The sequence below is a fragment of the Dama dama genome, chromosome 9 (genome assembly GCF_033118175.1).
Source record: "Dama dama isolate Ldn47 chromosome 9, ASM3311817v1, whole genome shotgun sequence".
Classification (NCBI taxonomy): domain Eukaryota; kingdom Metazoa; phylum Chordata; class Mammalia; order Artiodactyla; family Cervidae; genus Dama; species Dama dama.
In genome coordinates, this window is record NC_083689.1 from 70,800,694 (window position 1) to 70,816,478 (window position 15,785).

Here is a 15,785-nt window from a genome sequence, read left to right on the forward strand (position 1 = left end):
TTTTTCCATGCAAGGATTTGCAAAATTGATTTTGTACCTCAGCGTTATAAGACGGTTGTGGTCAAAGGAGATTCCTTCGGAGAGTTGCTAAAGTGTTATGTTATGTCTACCTTATTCTGCCACAGGGAGCTGAGGGGGTTTCCTTCCCCCTTCAATTTAAACTTAACAGAGCCCAGACTGTGTCTCCTGGAGTCTATGAAGCCCAAAAATCAATACCAAACATATCAGGAAAAAACAAATGAGACTTGCCAACTATCTGCCTAATAGAGAGGTTGTCTACTTGAAAGTTACACAGTCATGTCTGACTCTTTGTGATCCCATGGACTGTAGCCTGCCTGGCTCCTCTGTCCATGGAATTCTCTAGGCAAGAGTACTAGAGTGGGTTGCCATTTCCTTTTCCAGGGGATCCTCCTGACCCAAGGATCAAATCCAGCACTGCAGGCAGATTCTTTAGCAACTGAGCCACTAGGGAAGACAAATATTTTTTAAGACAGGCAAGAGGCCCATGGACAGAAAGAGAGGAGTGGCCCCATTTGCCAAGAACGTCTGTCCCTCTTCTGGCACAGCTTAGGCCCAGTCCAGGAGAGTGTGCAGAACAGGCTATTTACTTGGGAACAGCCTAAACACCCCAAAATTTTGAAGAAAAGGATAAATGAGTGTCTCACACACAGAACTGACCCATGGCCACTTTAAACCAGGCTTTGCCAGTTTATTTGGGAAAAGGCCTTACCATTATTAGGGATTCATAAGCTTGAACCTGCACGGGAGTCACCTGAGAGCTCTTTAACACAGTTTGTTGAGCCCCACTTCTAGAATTCACTTTAGCATGGCTGGGGTGGACCTGAGAATTTGCATAACCAGTCCCTAAGTGATGCCAATGCTGCCAGTCTAGCACTATGCTTTGAGAATCACTCAAAGCATATTTCTAAATATGCTTTATTAAGAGGAAGGCTGGTAGAAACCCTGAGATACAAGGCAGACTCTCCATCAAGATTTCAGTGGAAGAGGGGTTGGAGAACAGAAAAGAGAAGTGCAGAAACGAAATCTCAGTGCTCAAAACAACAATACAACAAAATAACAACAGTAAGTTGACTTCTTATTCACATGGTGAAGTTAAATCAGCAGGGGTGAGGAGAAGGGTGGGGTGGGGAGGGGGTGGGGGGGCAGGGAGGGTGGAGTTAAAATGAAAGGAGGTCCTAGTCTTCAGGCATTCAAGGACCCAAAATGACCAAACTTTTGCCATCTTCAAGGGGCTTCCAAAGTTTTCCTGGGTGTGACCATCAAACCAGCAGATGAGAAGAGAATGGTGGGTGATATAAGAAACTTTTATGGGGCAGGCCTGGATTTTTATGTCATATTCCACTGCTAAGAACTCAGTTGCGTGGCCTCACAGAGATGCACAGGGACTGGAGAACCATAGTTTCTGGCAAGGCATGTCTCAGGGGAGTAAGAATCTCTGGTGGAGATCCAGCAATCTCTGCCACCAAACCCCCTTTCCATTGCAGGCTTCCAGCCTAAAGCAAGTCTGAATCTAGGAAATGTAGTACAGATAATTCACATGGACATTTTAATGATTAAAATGAATGTTTATAACTAAAAGTGATCAAAGTACTTCTTAGGGACTGGATAAAAGTTCCAGGATCCATCCAGGATAGGGGTAAAAGGCTGAGACAGTGTTTGCAAGAACAGCCAACAGAAAAAAATGAAACTGTTATATAACTCTGGGGTTCCTCTCTTTAAACATGTTACACTATTCTTTTTTAGAGATTAAGCAAGTTTTTAAGTGAAACAAAGATTTCATAATTTCACATTTATAAAGTCTGATATCCTTTATTATCTATCACTCTTAAAGCAAATGACAAATCTACTTTCCAGGGTTGAAAACCTGCTATCACTGAAGATATCTTCAAAATTCACTGCAACTCTGGAAACAAGGATATTCCACAAATACCTGCACTCTGCTTTTTAAGGTGATCACTCTTAATTAATGTAGGCACACTCATTTACCTATGCTTGCCATAAGGTGAAATTACTGCTGTGACTTCTCACAGTTGGAGAATCAAGCTGCTTGCAAGCCTTCTAGTTATATCTCTTTTGAGACTCTTTAAAAGTGAATTAACTAATGTGTATACCATTCACTGAAGGGGAAAGGAAAAGAAACATCCTTCATGGCCTTTCATTCATTTCATCAATCAGGACACACAAGGCAGCATCTTTCTCTATAATCTGATCTCTCCTATGACCTGAATTTTCTCTTTGTTGTTCATTCTGTCCAGTACAATTGTTGCTGTCATCAGCGTCCATTGGTTCAGTTTTCACTCTCATCCCTGCTTCCGAATGAGGCAAATCATCAGGCAGAGAAGCCAAGCAATTCTGAATCATCTCAATGACTCGTTCGAGATGCTTTTGAAACCTCTCAGCTGTCTCAAGACGTTGACGTTTCTGCACCTCCATCATGACTCTCAAGGTCTCTCTTGCTTGGTGGGGTCGGTATTCATTTATGAGATGATGTACATGTACAAAAAGCAGCTTAAGATCTTCTAGCTTCTCTTCTCGTTTTATACTCCCAGGGCTCCTTATCAAGATATCTAAGAGGTCTAAGAAATTAATAAGGATAGACATATTGAGTTTTCTCAGTTCTTTCTTGTGATCAAACTGCATAGGATGAAGTCGTTCAATACCCTGACTTTCTAAAGGGCGGATGATAAGATCATCACACTGGAACTGGTTGCCAAACATCATGTAACTGTCCTTTATTGGAGGTGGAGGCTTGGGAGCGAGGCCTTCCTGAATATTTTCATCTGTATACTCCTTGATGTACTGCATCGGAGGGGGTGGGAGGGCACTCACTTGCTGTGGCTCACCCATTGTGGAAGATCAAGAACCTACAGAAATAAACCATCAAACAAAAAATAAGAGGAAAACAAAACATAACAAACACACACACACACACACACACACACACCAAGAGACCAAAGATTGAGAGTGGAGCTACAAAACAAACCTGTCACATTCAGGGATTAATGACAGAATATTTTCCTTTTTCTCCCATGGCCATTTGGTGCCCAGGACAAAATGATCTCCCTCCTCTCTAAAACTAACATTTACAACAGGAAAAAGCTGCTGTCCTTTTCTAATTTGCATTATATACTCAATCATTCAAGTATTTTTCCAGCTCTACTTAACATTTTCATCAGCACAAAAAACTACTGTAATATACAGCTGACCTTCAAAGCTATGGCTTTTCCAGTAGTCATGTACAGATGTGAGAGTTGGACTATAAAGAAAGCTGAGCACCGAAGAATTGATGCTTTTGAACTGTGGTGTTGGAGAAGACTCTTGAAAGTCCCTTGGACTGCAAGGAGATCCAACCAGATCCAATCCTAAAGGAAATTAGTCCTGAATATTCATTGGAAGGACCGGTGCTGAAGCTGAAACTCCAATACTTTGGCGACCTGACGTGAAGAACTGACTCACTGGAAAAGACCCTGATGCTGGGAAAGATTGAAGGTGGGAGGAGAAGGGGACGACAGAGGATGAATTGGTTGGATGGCATCACTGACTTGATGGACATGAGTTTGAGTAAGTTCCGGGAGTTGGTGATGGACTGGGAAGCCTGGCGTACTGCAGTCCACAGGGTCGCAAAGAGTCGGACACAACTGAGCGACTGAACTGAACTGATAAAGTGGATCACTGGACAACACAGGTTTGAACTTGCAAAGGTCCACTTATATGTGGATTTTTTTCAGTAGTAAATACTAGAGTACTACAAGATTTATGGGGCTTCCCTGGTGACTCAGTGATAAAGAATCCACCTGCCAATGCAGGAAATGTGGATTTGATCCCTGGGTCAGGAAGATCTCCTGGGGAGGGAAATGGCAACCCACTCCAGTATTCTTGCCTGGGAAATCCCAGAGGAGCATGGCGGGCTAGTCCATGGAGTTGCAAGAGTCAGACATGACTTAGTAAATAACTAAAAACAAGATCCATGTGTGGTTAAATCCTCAGATGCAGAACCACAAATATGAAGGAACGGCAGATACAAATGGTCAATTCTAAGTTATACTAAGATTTTCAACTGTGCAGAGGCTGGGCATCCCTAACCTCCCAGTTGTTCATGGGTCAACTATATTTTCATCTATAAGTGAAATAGTCTGGATTCCACACCCCTCACCAGTTATGCCTCATTTCTCTGTCCCCTCTGCAGCCAAACTACACATGCTGTCTCGCCATCTCATGTTATAATCACTTTTGTTTTATATTACAGATTGATTTCCAAAAGGAAACACCTGTAACTCTAGGGAACACTGACAAAATTAACACTGCTCTAGTCTAAACAAACTCACATCATCTGAGCTTCTGCGATCCAATTCCGCTTCCTTTTTTTCTACAATACACTTTACAATTGTTTATAGATTCACTAACTTTTCTACATCCACTACAGAAGTTTCAAACTCAAATATATCTTCAATAGCCACGAATACCTCTATCTATTCCATTTTAAGCTTAGGTATATCATAAAATGAGAAGATCCTGAGTGCTCATTTAGACTGATCTTACCAGATTTTCAAGATATAATTATGCAATCCAACATCAGAGATAGCAAGTAATATACTGGAGGCAGATTCATACTTGGAATTTCTGAGGTACTAAGGGCAGCTGAGGGGCAGTTCTGAGTTTCCACCAACCTACAGTGGTGAACTGGATACTACTGAGAGTCAATAAGGCAGTGGCCATGGGCATGATGAATTACTCTAACTATATCAAACTACACTTCACTGCTCTACTAGCTTTCTGCTTATCCATTTTTATCACTATCCAATCTGGAATCAACCTCCTTCCTCCACAAATACTCATCAAAGATATCAACAATCACCACATGACCAAATTCAATGGACATTTTTCTAAAGTGATCTTAATCTCTCAGCAGCATTTTCTTCCTTTTCAACCCAGTCCCCTTCTCCCTCAGCTCCTGTGATCTTACATTTATGTTTTCCTCCTACCTTACTGGAGGTTCCCTCTCAGTCTCCTTTACTGCCCCTCCTTCTCTATCCAAATTTTAATGTTGGCATGCATCAGAGGAGTGCCCTATAGAGTCACAAACTCAAAGGTCAAAGGGAAAAGGCAGGGAACATAAAGAATTACACGTGCAGGGGCAGGGATTAGAGAGAACAGAGCATCTCCAACCCAGACCTCAAAGCCTCCAGCCTCTAGCATTCACTCACGAATGAAGATTCACTGCAACTTAGTCTTGATTTTTCAAGAAAGGAAGGAAAAATTCAGATTTTTATGGGGAATTTCTCAGTTTTTAAAAATACTAGCAATTAATTCTGGAAACTGTCAAGTACTGTGAGCCAAAAAGAATCTATCTCTAACAACCTCTGTGATCTGTGTGCCACTAGTTTTAGGCCTCTGTTTTATGCTCTCCCTGGGATGACCTCAGTCAACTGCATAGCTTTTATTAGCATTTCTATCAGTGGTTCTCAAAGAGGTGTGATATTTGCCAGTTCAGTTCAGTCACTCATCCGTGTCCGACTCTTTGAGACCCCATGAACCACAGCACGCCAGGCCTCCCTGTCCACCACCAGCTCCAGGAGTCCACCCGTGTCCATTGAGTCAGTGATGCCATCCAACCATCTCATCCTCTGCATCCCCTTCTGCTCCTGCCCTCAATCTTTCCCAGCATCAGGGTCTTTTCAAATGAGTCAGCTCTTCACATCAGGTGGCTAAAGTACTGTAGTTTCAGCTTCAACATCAGTCCTTCCCAAGAACACCCAGGACTGATCTCCTTTAGGATGGACTGGTTGGATCTCCTTGCTGTCCAAGGGGCTCTCAAGAGTCTTCTCCAACACTACAGTTCAAAAGCATCAATTCTTTGGCCACTCAGATTTCTTTACAGTCCAACTCTCACATCCATACCCGACCACTGGAAAAACCATAGCCTTGACTAGACGGACCTTTGTTGGCAAAGTAATGTCTCTGCTTTTTAATATGCTGTCTAGGTTGGTCATAACATTCCTTCCAAGGAGTGTCTTTTAATTTCATGGCTGCAATCACCATTTGCAGGGATTTTGGAGCCCAGAAAAATAAAGTCAGCCACTCTTTCCACTGTTTCCCCATCTATTTCCCATGAAGTGACGGGACCAGATGCCATGATCTTACTTTTCTGAATGTTAAGCTTTAAGCCAACTTTTTCAGTCTCCTCTTTCACATTCATCAAGAGGCTCTTTAGTTCTTCTTCACTTTCTGCCATAAGGGTGGTGCCATCTGCATATCTGAGCTTATTGATAGTTCTCCCAGCAATCTTAATTCCAGCTTGTGCTTCCTCCAGCCCAGCGTTTCTCATGATGTACTCTGCATATAAGTTAATAAGCAGGGTGACAATATACAGCCTTGATGTACTCCTTTTCCTATTTGGAACCAGTCTGCTGTTCCATGTATAGTTCTAACTGTTGCTTCCGGACCTGCATACAGGTTTCTCAAGAGGCAGGTCAGGTGGTCTGGTATTCCCATCTCTTTAAGAATTGTGCACAATTTTTGTGATCCACAGAGTCAAAGGCTTTGGCATAGCCAATAAAGCAGAAATAGATGTTTTTCTGGAACTCTCTTGCTTTTTCAATGATCCAGTGGATGTTGGCGATTTGATCTCTGGTTCCTCTGCCATTTCTAAAGCCAGCTTGAACATCTGGAAGTTCGCAGTTCACGTATTCCTGAAGCCTGGCTTGGAGAATTTTGAGCATTACTTTAATAGTGTGTGAGATGAGTGCAATGTGAGGTAGTTTGAGCATGCTTTTTGGCATTGCCTTTCTTTGGGATTGGAATGAAAACTGACCTTTTCCAGTCCTGTGGCCACTGCTGAGTTTTCATTTGCTGGCATATTGAGTGTAGCACTTTCACAGCATCATCTTCCAGGATTTGAAAGAGCTCAACTGGAATTCCATCACCTCCACCAGCTTTGTTCATAGTGATGCTTCCTAAGGCCCATTTGACTTCACATTCCAGGATGTCTGGCTCTAAGGTGAGGGATCACATCATCATGATTACCTGGGTCATTAAGATCTTTTTGTACAGTTCTTCTGTGTATTCTTGCCACCTCTTCTTAATATCTTTTGCTTCTGTTAGGTCCATACCATTTCTGTCCTTTATGGAGCCCATCTCTGCATGAAATGTCCCCTTGGTATCTCTAATTTTCTTGAAGAGACCTCTAGTCTTTCCCATTCTATTGTTTTCCTCTATTTTTTTGCCTTGATTGCTGAGGAAGGCTTTCTTATCTCTCCTTGCTATTCTTTGGAACTCTGCATTCAAATGGGAACATCTTTCCTTTTCTCCTTTGCTTTTCCGTTCTCTTCTTTTCACAGCTATTTGTAAGGCCTCCTCAAACAGCCATTTTGCTTTTTTGCATTTCTTTTTCTTGGGGATGGTCTTGATTCCTGTCTCTTGTACAATGTCACGAACCTCCATCCATAGCTCATCAGGCATTCTGGCTATCAGATCTAGTCCCTTAAAACTACTTCTCACTTCTACTTTATAATCATAAGGGATTTGATTTAGGTCATACCTGAATGGTCTAGTGTTTTTCCCCACTTTCTTCAATTTCAATCTGAATTTAACAATAAGAAGTTCATGATCTGAGCCACAGTCAGCTCCAACCAGAAGGCATAAGCAAGGTCTGGAGACACTTAGTGTTCACAACTTGGAAAAGGGGTGTTACTGGCTTCTAATGGGTAGAGGCTGGGAATGCTGTAAACATATGATGCACCAGCCAGTCCCCCACCACAAACAATTATCCTGTCCAAAGTGTCAATATATTTTGCCAAAGTGGAGAAATCTTGTTCTGTATTTGAGTCTTGGGTTTATTTTTTTTTTTAAACTTAAGTATACTTGATTTACAATATTGTGTTAGTTTCAAGTATATAGCAAAGTTATTCATTTTTTTTTCAGATTATATCCCACTATATGTTATTACAAGATGATGAATATAATTTGCTGTGCTTTACACCAAATCCTTGCCGCTTATTTATTGTATGTATAAGACTTTGTTAATCTCATACTCCTAATTTACCCCTCTTTCTCCCTTTCCCCTTTGGCAACCAAAAGTTTGTTTTCTATGTCTGTGAGTCTATTTCTATTTTTTTTTTATATATTCATTTGTATTATTTTTAGATTTCACATATAAGTGATATCATATAATATTTGTCTTTCTCTGATTCATGAGTTTCTATCTCCAGTCCAGACTGCCTTTGGGCTCTCTGTGGATACTTTGTAGGGCATTCAAACCCCCCCCAAAAAAAAATTTTGATTTCATCTACAATACATACCCTCTAAATCTGCTCCTCTCATAGTTTCTAAAGCTTCTAATCTTTCCTATCTCAGTAAAATGTCCCCATTTTCCACCTAGTATTCCAAGCCAGAAACCTAAAGTTTATCTTAATGCTCCTTTTTTAACAGCCTCCTCTCCTCACCATCACTGCCAAGTCCTGAGATCCCCCAGAGAAGGAAATGGCAACCTACTCCAGTATTCTTGCCTGGAAAATTCATGGACAGAGGAACCTGGCAGGCTGCAGTTCATGGGGTTGCAAAAGAGGTGGACTCAACCAAGCATGCACACAGGCACCCTGATTCCAAACCCTTGCTATCTCAAATTCATCAGTTCTGACCAAGACACCACTCCCTCTTATCTCGAACACAGTGGCTTCGCAGGGATCTTTTTGTTTCCACTACAGTTCATCTATGTAATAGCCAGCCTAATTCTCACACCACATTCCCTTTTACTTATATCCTAGCAATGTCTTCAAGTATTCTCATACAATTCTTTATACCAACCTCTTCTGCCTCTGGGTCTTTTCATGTAATTTTCTTCCTGCTTCAGGCACTAGCTTAAAAATATCACTTCTAAAGATACAACTTATCTGATTATTCATCAAAAGCAGACCCTGTCTTCCCCCTTTTATTCTCTTCATCAGTATCTGATCTGTGTCCCCAACCAGACTATAAACTCTATGAAGGGAAGGACTATGACTATTACAGTTCTGACTGGGTTCAAAACCATTCACATAAGCTTCATAAGTATTTGTTGGTAGCTCCATTCATTTCACAAGAGCTTCAAATCAAAGGGAATTTGAAAGCAGGTACAGTGCTCGCTTCGGCAGCACATATACTAAAATTGGAACGATACAGAGAAGATTAGCATGGCCCCTGCGCAAGGATGACACGCAAATTCGTGAAGCGTTCCATATTTTTAACAGATCACCAGCCCAGGTGGGATGCATGAGACAAGTGCTCGGGCCTGGTGCACTGGGAAGACCCAGAGGAATCGGGTGGAGAGGGAGGTGGGAGGGTGGATCAGGATGGGGAATACGTGTAAATCTATGGCTGATTCATATCAATGTATGACAAAACCCACTGAAATGTTGTGAAGTAATTAGCCTCCAACTAATAAAAAATAAATAAATAAATAAATAAAAGAAAGCAGGTACAAACATCTTTAATGTGTATTTACTCCTTCAAGTATTTAGTGTTTGTCTAAAATATGACAATAATGATTATGATGACAGGTAATACTTGAGTGCATACTACGTGCCAGGGGCTGTTCTAAACTTCTCTCACGATTTTGAGAAATCTGAGAAAAGAAAGGTTAGCTTTCCATTTCAGGAATGAGATCACTGTGGCTCAGAAAGGTTGATCCACTTGTGTAAAGGAAGTAGCCAGAGCCAAAAAATCTTAAACACTACACCATACTATCTTTCCAAGATAAATAAAAAACACTGCCTCCATCCTAGTGTTCCTTACAATCTATCAAGGAAAACAGGCAAAAAACAACTAACTGTACGTTTTAAAGGTACTACAAAAGACCAACAGATCTGACTACCAAAAATAAATCTAAAAATTCCATATGGGAAAATACATCAGAAGCAAAATTAAAAGATAATCCATTTTTCTAGAAAAAGAATGCTTGCAAGCTAACAGGGGTAAATATTAGAAATTTAATTATGATTTTTTAAAAACATATTTTCTGATTCCATCCCTATGAGAAGAAAAGCACTATGACTTCATATTGCCTTTTATTCACAACTCTACGTCTAGCACCTTAAGCAATGGCTAGAAGGTGCTAAATCCTCAATAAGGATCCACTGAGGTTTTTTTTTTTTAAACCTGTATCTTAAAAGAAAAATAATAGAAAAATAGGCAAAAGATGAAGAAAATGCAAATGCTGAATAAAACCAGGAAAATAATCAGAATAATACACTGCTAAAAGCAAATTTTTAAAAGAATCCTTTTTGAAACAATCCCATTCACCATTGCAACAAAAAGAGTAAAATACCTAGGAATAAACTTACCTAAGGAGACTAAAAGACCTGTATACAGAAAACTATAAGACAATGATGAAAGAAATTAAAGATGACATAAATAGATGAAGAGATATATCATGTTCTTTGATTGGAACAATCAATATTGTGAACATGACTATATTACCCAAAGCAATCTACAGATTCAACACAATCCCTATCAAATTACCAACATTTTTCACAGAACCAGAACAAAAAATTTTACAGTTTGTGTATGGAAACACAGAAGACCCTGACTAGTCAGAGCAATCTTGAGGAAAAAAAAAAAATGGAGGAATCAACCCTCCTGAATTTAGACTATACCACAAAGCTATAGTATTCAACAGTATGGTACTGGCACAAAAACAGAAATACAGATCAAAGAAACAAGAAAAAAAGCTCAGAGATAAACCCTCGCACCTTATTTGGTGCCTTATCTTTGACAAAGGAGGTAAGAATGTGTAACAGAAAAGACGGCCTCTTCCATAGGTGGTGCTGGGGAAACCAGACAGTTAGCTACATGTAAAAGAATGAAGTTAGAACACTTCCTAACACCATACACAAAAATAAACTCAAAATGGATTAAAGACCTACACATAAAGTCAGAAACTGTAAAACTATTAGAGTAAAACATAGGCAAAACACTCACTGACTTGAATTACAGCAAGATCCTCTTTGACCCACCTCCCAGAGTAATGAAAATTAAAAAAAAAAAAAAAAAAGTAAACAAATGGGACCTAATTAAACTTAAAAGCTTTTGCATAGCAAAGGAAGCTATATACAAGGTGAAAAGACAACCCTCAGAATGGGAGAAAATAATTCAAATGAAACAACTGACAAAGGATTAATTTCCAAAATATACAGGCAGCTCATGCAGCTCAACACCAGAAAAACAAACAACCCAAAGAGTGGGCAGAAGACCTAAACAGACATTTCTCCAAAGAAGACATACAGATGACCAACAAACACATAAAAAGATGCTCAACATCACTCATAATTAGAAATGCAAATCAAAACTATAATGAGGTATCACCTCATACCAATTAGAATGGCCATCATTTAAAAATCAACTAACAATAAATGCTGGAAAGCCTGTGAAGAAAAGGGAACCCTCCTGCACTGTTGGTGGGAATACAAACTGATACAGACACTACACAGAACAGTATGATTCCTTTAAAAAATTCCTTAAAAAAACTAGGAACAGAACTGCCATATAACCCAACAATCCCACTACTGGGCAAATATCCTGAGAAAACCATAACTGAAAGAGACACAAGTACCCCAATGTTCATTGCAGCACTTTTTACAATAGCTAGGACATTGAAACAACCTAGATGTCCACTGGACAGATGACTGGATAAGGAAGGTGTGGTACATATACATAATGGAATATTACTCAGCTATAAAAAGGAACACATATGAGTCAGTTCTAATGAGATGGATAAACCTAAAGCCTATTATTGGAGAAGGAAATGGCAACCCACTCCAGTACTCTTGCCTGGAAAATCCCATGGACAGAAAAGCCTGGTAGGCTACAGTCCATGGGGTCGCAAAGAGTAGGACATGACTGTATTTACAGCAGCAGGAAAACCTATTATACAGTAAAGTCAGAAAGTCAAATATTGTATATTAATGCATGCGTATGGAATATAGAAAGATGGTACTGATGAACCTATTTGCAGGGCAGCCAATGGAGACAAAGGCATAGGGATCAGACTTGTGGACACAGTGGGGGAAGGAGAGGGAGGGACAAACTGAGATAACAGCATGGAAACATGTACATTACAATATGTAAATGCACCATATAGATAGCAAGTGGGAATCTGCTGTGTGACACAGGGAGCTCAACCTAGTGACAACCTACAGGGGTCGGATGGGGTGGGAGATGGGAGGAGACTTCCGGAGGGAAGGGACTTATGTATACCTGTGGCTGATTCATGTTGATACATGGCAGAGGTCAACACAATATTGTAAAGCAATTATCTTCCAATTAAAAAAAGAAAAAAAAAGGCAAAAAATCCCCACATATATGTAAAATAGCTAATGAGAAGTTGCTATATAACACGGGGAGCTCAAATCTGGTACTCTGTGACAACCTAGAAGTGTGAGATGGGGTGGGGGTGGGGTGGGGGGAAGGTTCAAGGGAAAGGGGACATATGTATACTTACGGCTGATTCACAGTTGCCAATAAAGCAATTATCCTTCAATTAAAAATAAATTTTAAAAGAGGATCCTATCCATCTAAGACTATCAAGATTTCAAATACTCCATCACTTAACAAATAGAACACTTTCTATGTGGCAGGTGCTGGATTCCAGCACAGGTCACACTCTATCTTTCAGCTTCTTCAGACTGGTTATGCCAATTTTACAAGCAAGCTCTTAGCTACTCTGGCTGCAGCGAAGTCTTCTGTGGTGGAAAACATCCATTCCCCTGAGGTCCCACAAAACACCATTACAGCCACCATAATAACACTCTAAGGTGGCAAGCCAGTATCACCAAGAGAATATAGAGAATTCTCATACACAACTGATAGGAAACAAATATGCTTACTTGGAATTTAATGTGACAGTATCAAACACTGCAATGCTGATATTCTTTGACCCAAAAATCCTTTTCATTATTTTATTTTATATTGGAGTATAGCTGATTAACAACACTGTTGCTGTTGTTCAGTCGCTAAGTTGTGTGCAGCTTTTTTGACCCCATGAACTGCAGCACCTCAGGCCTCCCTGTCCTTCACTATCTCCCGGAGTTGCCTCAAATTCATTTCCATTGAATCAGTGATGCTATTTAATCATCTCATCTTCTGCCACCCCCTTCTCCTCTTGCCCTCAATCTTTCCCAGCATCAGGGTCTTTTCCAATAAGTCAGCTCTTTGCATCAGGTAGCCAAAGTATTGGCGCTTCAGCATCAGTCCTTCCAATAAATATTTAGTGTTGATTTCCTTCAGGACTGACTGGTGACCCAACAATTCTATTTCTACAAATCTATCCTACAAAAATATTGGTACAAGTACACAAATCTGTGTATCAGGATATTTAATGCAGCACTGTTTGAAAAGAGCATGAAAAGCTGGAAATAGTCCATACCTTCATCCATACCTTCACTCATATAAGGGCTGGGATAAAATATCTATATATACATAATATGGCCACTAAGAAAAAAGGGGTGAAAGTACATGGAATGGAGGGTTATAAATACTGTGTACTGTTTCATTTATTTACAACACACTTATGATAGTTGCAAACAGTAATAACCAATGTTTTAAAATTTTCAAAAATTCACTTTTCAGTTTATGAATAATATTCCATACTCAGATTCTCCAAATGTCAACATTTTCCCTCATTTGCCTTACTGGTCTCTCATCTCTATCTAAAATACTTCAGTGGGTAGCTCCCAAAAAAGAATGTGTCCTCTTATAACCACATGATTACCAAAATCGGAGAATTAGCAATCATCTGGTACTTCAAAATAAATTTCATACAGCCTAGGTTTCACCCCTTCAAGCCTTTTCAGATGGGAATTCCTGTTTTGTGCTTCCCAGCACCTTGTGTAATCCTCTACTTAAACTGCCAATCCCCAAAGGGCAACTAAATGACAGGTATCATTGTTTTATACCCTCTTTTACTTAAGCTTCAAACTAATTCTATGAGTTAAATACTACTATCAATTTCATTTTAGAGATGAGGGTCCCAAGTCTGTCTCACCAAGAAGTGTCTGCAACCAGATCAAAGGGCCAGGAAACGGCACAGCAGGAATTCTCAACCTTGGTTGTTATGGTTGCACAGCACAAGCTCCTTTAAATCAGTAAACAATGAAGCATCTGACAGAACAAAAGGAAACTGATATACAACAGAAATCATGTTTGTTTATACCACTTCTCCAGACTAAACTTGTCAAAGGCAACGGAGGTTTTTCATAAGACACGCGCCAGGCATCATAGCTGATTATCAGACTCAAGATCCACCTTCTAATGTTTGTTCCGTTCTGACGGATTTAACCAAAAAAAGAAAAGGTATTCTAGGGTCTTATCTCCAGACGTTCGACTCGTTTGTTAACTGTGAATGGAGCTGCTGGAATGTTGTTTTTAAAACCTCCCCAAAAGATCTAATGAATGACGCGTGGGACAAGGCCGGAGAGAAGCCAGAAGAGGTGGCGAGGCCACACAGCTCGGCAAACCAGCGGTGCGGGCCTAGAACTCAGGTGTGCCGACCTCCGGCCAGGCGCGGCCTCCCGACCGGAGGAAGCCTAGAGCCCGCCGCGCAAAGGTACCTTCCCACGGGAGGCCAACCACCCCACCCACCCCTGACCCCGGCTCCGCGAGCTGCGGGGAAGGTCGCGCTCTCTGAGGGACGACAATGGAGAGGAAGGCAGGCGAACGTACTCGGAACCAGGCCTCCCCGGACTCCCAGCCCTCCCAAAGGAAGCCGCGGGGTCCGGAAAAAGAAATGTACGAGAAACTGAGGCCCCAGCCGTCGCCGCCCACTTACTTCAGCTCTGGGCTTACACCAGCAGACGCCTTCTCCACCTCAAGCCGAAATCCAACTTCCGGCCTCCACTTCCAGGAAGAAGCCACTGATGCTGTCCTTTGATTGGCTGAAAAGAGCTGTCCTTTAACTGAGGCTCTAGTCCCGCCTCTGTGACGGTTGGCTCACCATTTCGCTGGCGCATACTCCCTTTCTCCAGCCACCCCTCTACCCCTACCTTCCCTCTGGCACCTCTCGCCCTTCCTTGATTCGGCAGCAGCCACAGGGTTTGGGGTCGCTGAGGATGTGTGTTATCAATAAAAGCAGCTACTCTTTGCTTTCTTTTTCTGTTTTCCTGAATGTTCACTGGAAGGACCAATGCTGAAGCTGGAGCTCCAATACTTTGGCCACCTGATGTGAAGAACTGACTTATTGGAAAAGAGCCTGATGCTGGGAAAGATTGAATGCAGGAGGAGAAGGGGGTAACAGAGGAGGAGATGGTTGGATGACATCACCGACTCAAAGGACATGAGTTTAAGCAAGCTCCTGGAGTTGGTGAAGGACAGGAAGGCCTGGCTTGTTGCAACCCATGGGGTCGCAAAGAGACACAACTGAGCGACTGAACAACAACTATTTAATGTCGTCAAAATCAAGTCAATATTTGGATACCAATTATCTGAGGATCCAGTAAAGTCCACCCCTTTGTGAGTCTGTATCAGTCAGTCTGATATTGGCTGTATCTATTAATCATCTTTTAATCTATAGTTTCCTTCCTCTACCTCAATCTCCCCCACCCACAATGAATTTATTTGTTGAAGAAGTCTGTTCACTTTTGAGCATACCCCAGTCAGGCTTTTCTCCCTTCATTGAGACCAATGTGACATAAACTGTGACCTCCAGTGGGCATTCTTAGTCCTCATCTTAGACTACTCTCAGCAGCATTTGGCACACTTGATAATTTGAATTGCCCCAGGACTGAGTTCTCTGTTTT

The 15,785-nt window shown here is 41.1% G+C and overlaps 1 protein-coding gene and 1 non-coding gene across 3 annotated transcripts; one reads left to right on the forward strand and one right to left on the reverse strand.

Moving 5' to 3' along the window:
• Positions 1-688: 688 nt before the first annotated feature.
• On the reverse strand, positions 689-14,921 carry MED7 (mediator complex subunit 7). 2 transcript variants are annotated; one of them, XM_061151834.1, is made up of 3 exons: positions 14,819-14,878; positions 14,036-14,151; positions 689-2,885 (listed from the first exon to the last, which is right to left on the reverse strand). In XM_061151834.1, the coding sequence occupies exon 3, from the start codon at positions 2,866-2,868 to the stop codon at positions 2,167-2,169; it is 702 nt and encodes a 233-aa protein (XP_061007817.1). In that variant the 5' UTR covers positions 2,869-2,885; positions 14,036-14,151; positions 14,819-14,878; the 3' UTR covers positions 689-2,166. The 2 variants fall into 2 exon arrangements, with proteins under 2 accessions (XP_061007817.1, XP_061007816.1); XM_061151833.1 differs by lacking the exon at positions 14,036-14,151 and having other exon boundaries at positions 14,819-14,921.
• Positions 9,134-9,240, forward strand: LOC133063073 (U6 spliceosomal RNA). Its single transcript, XR_009694364.1, has one exon. It is a non-coding gene; the product is annotated as a U6 spliceosomal RNA (small nuclear RNA).
• Positions 14,922-15,785: the final 864 nt, after the last annotated feature.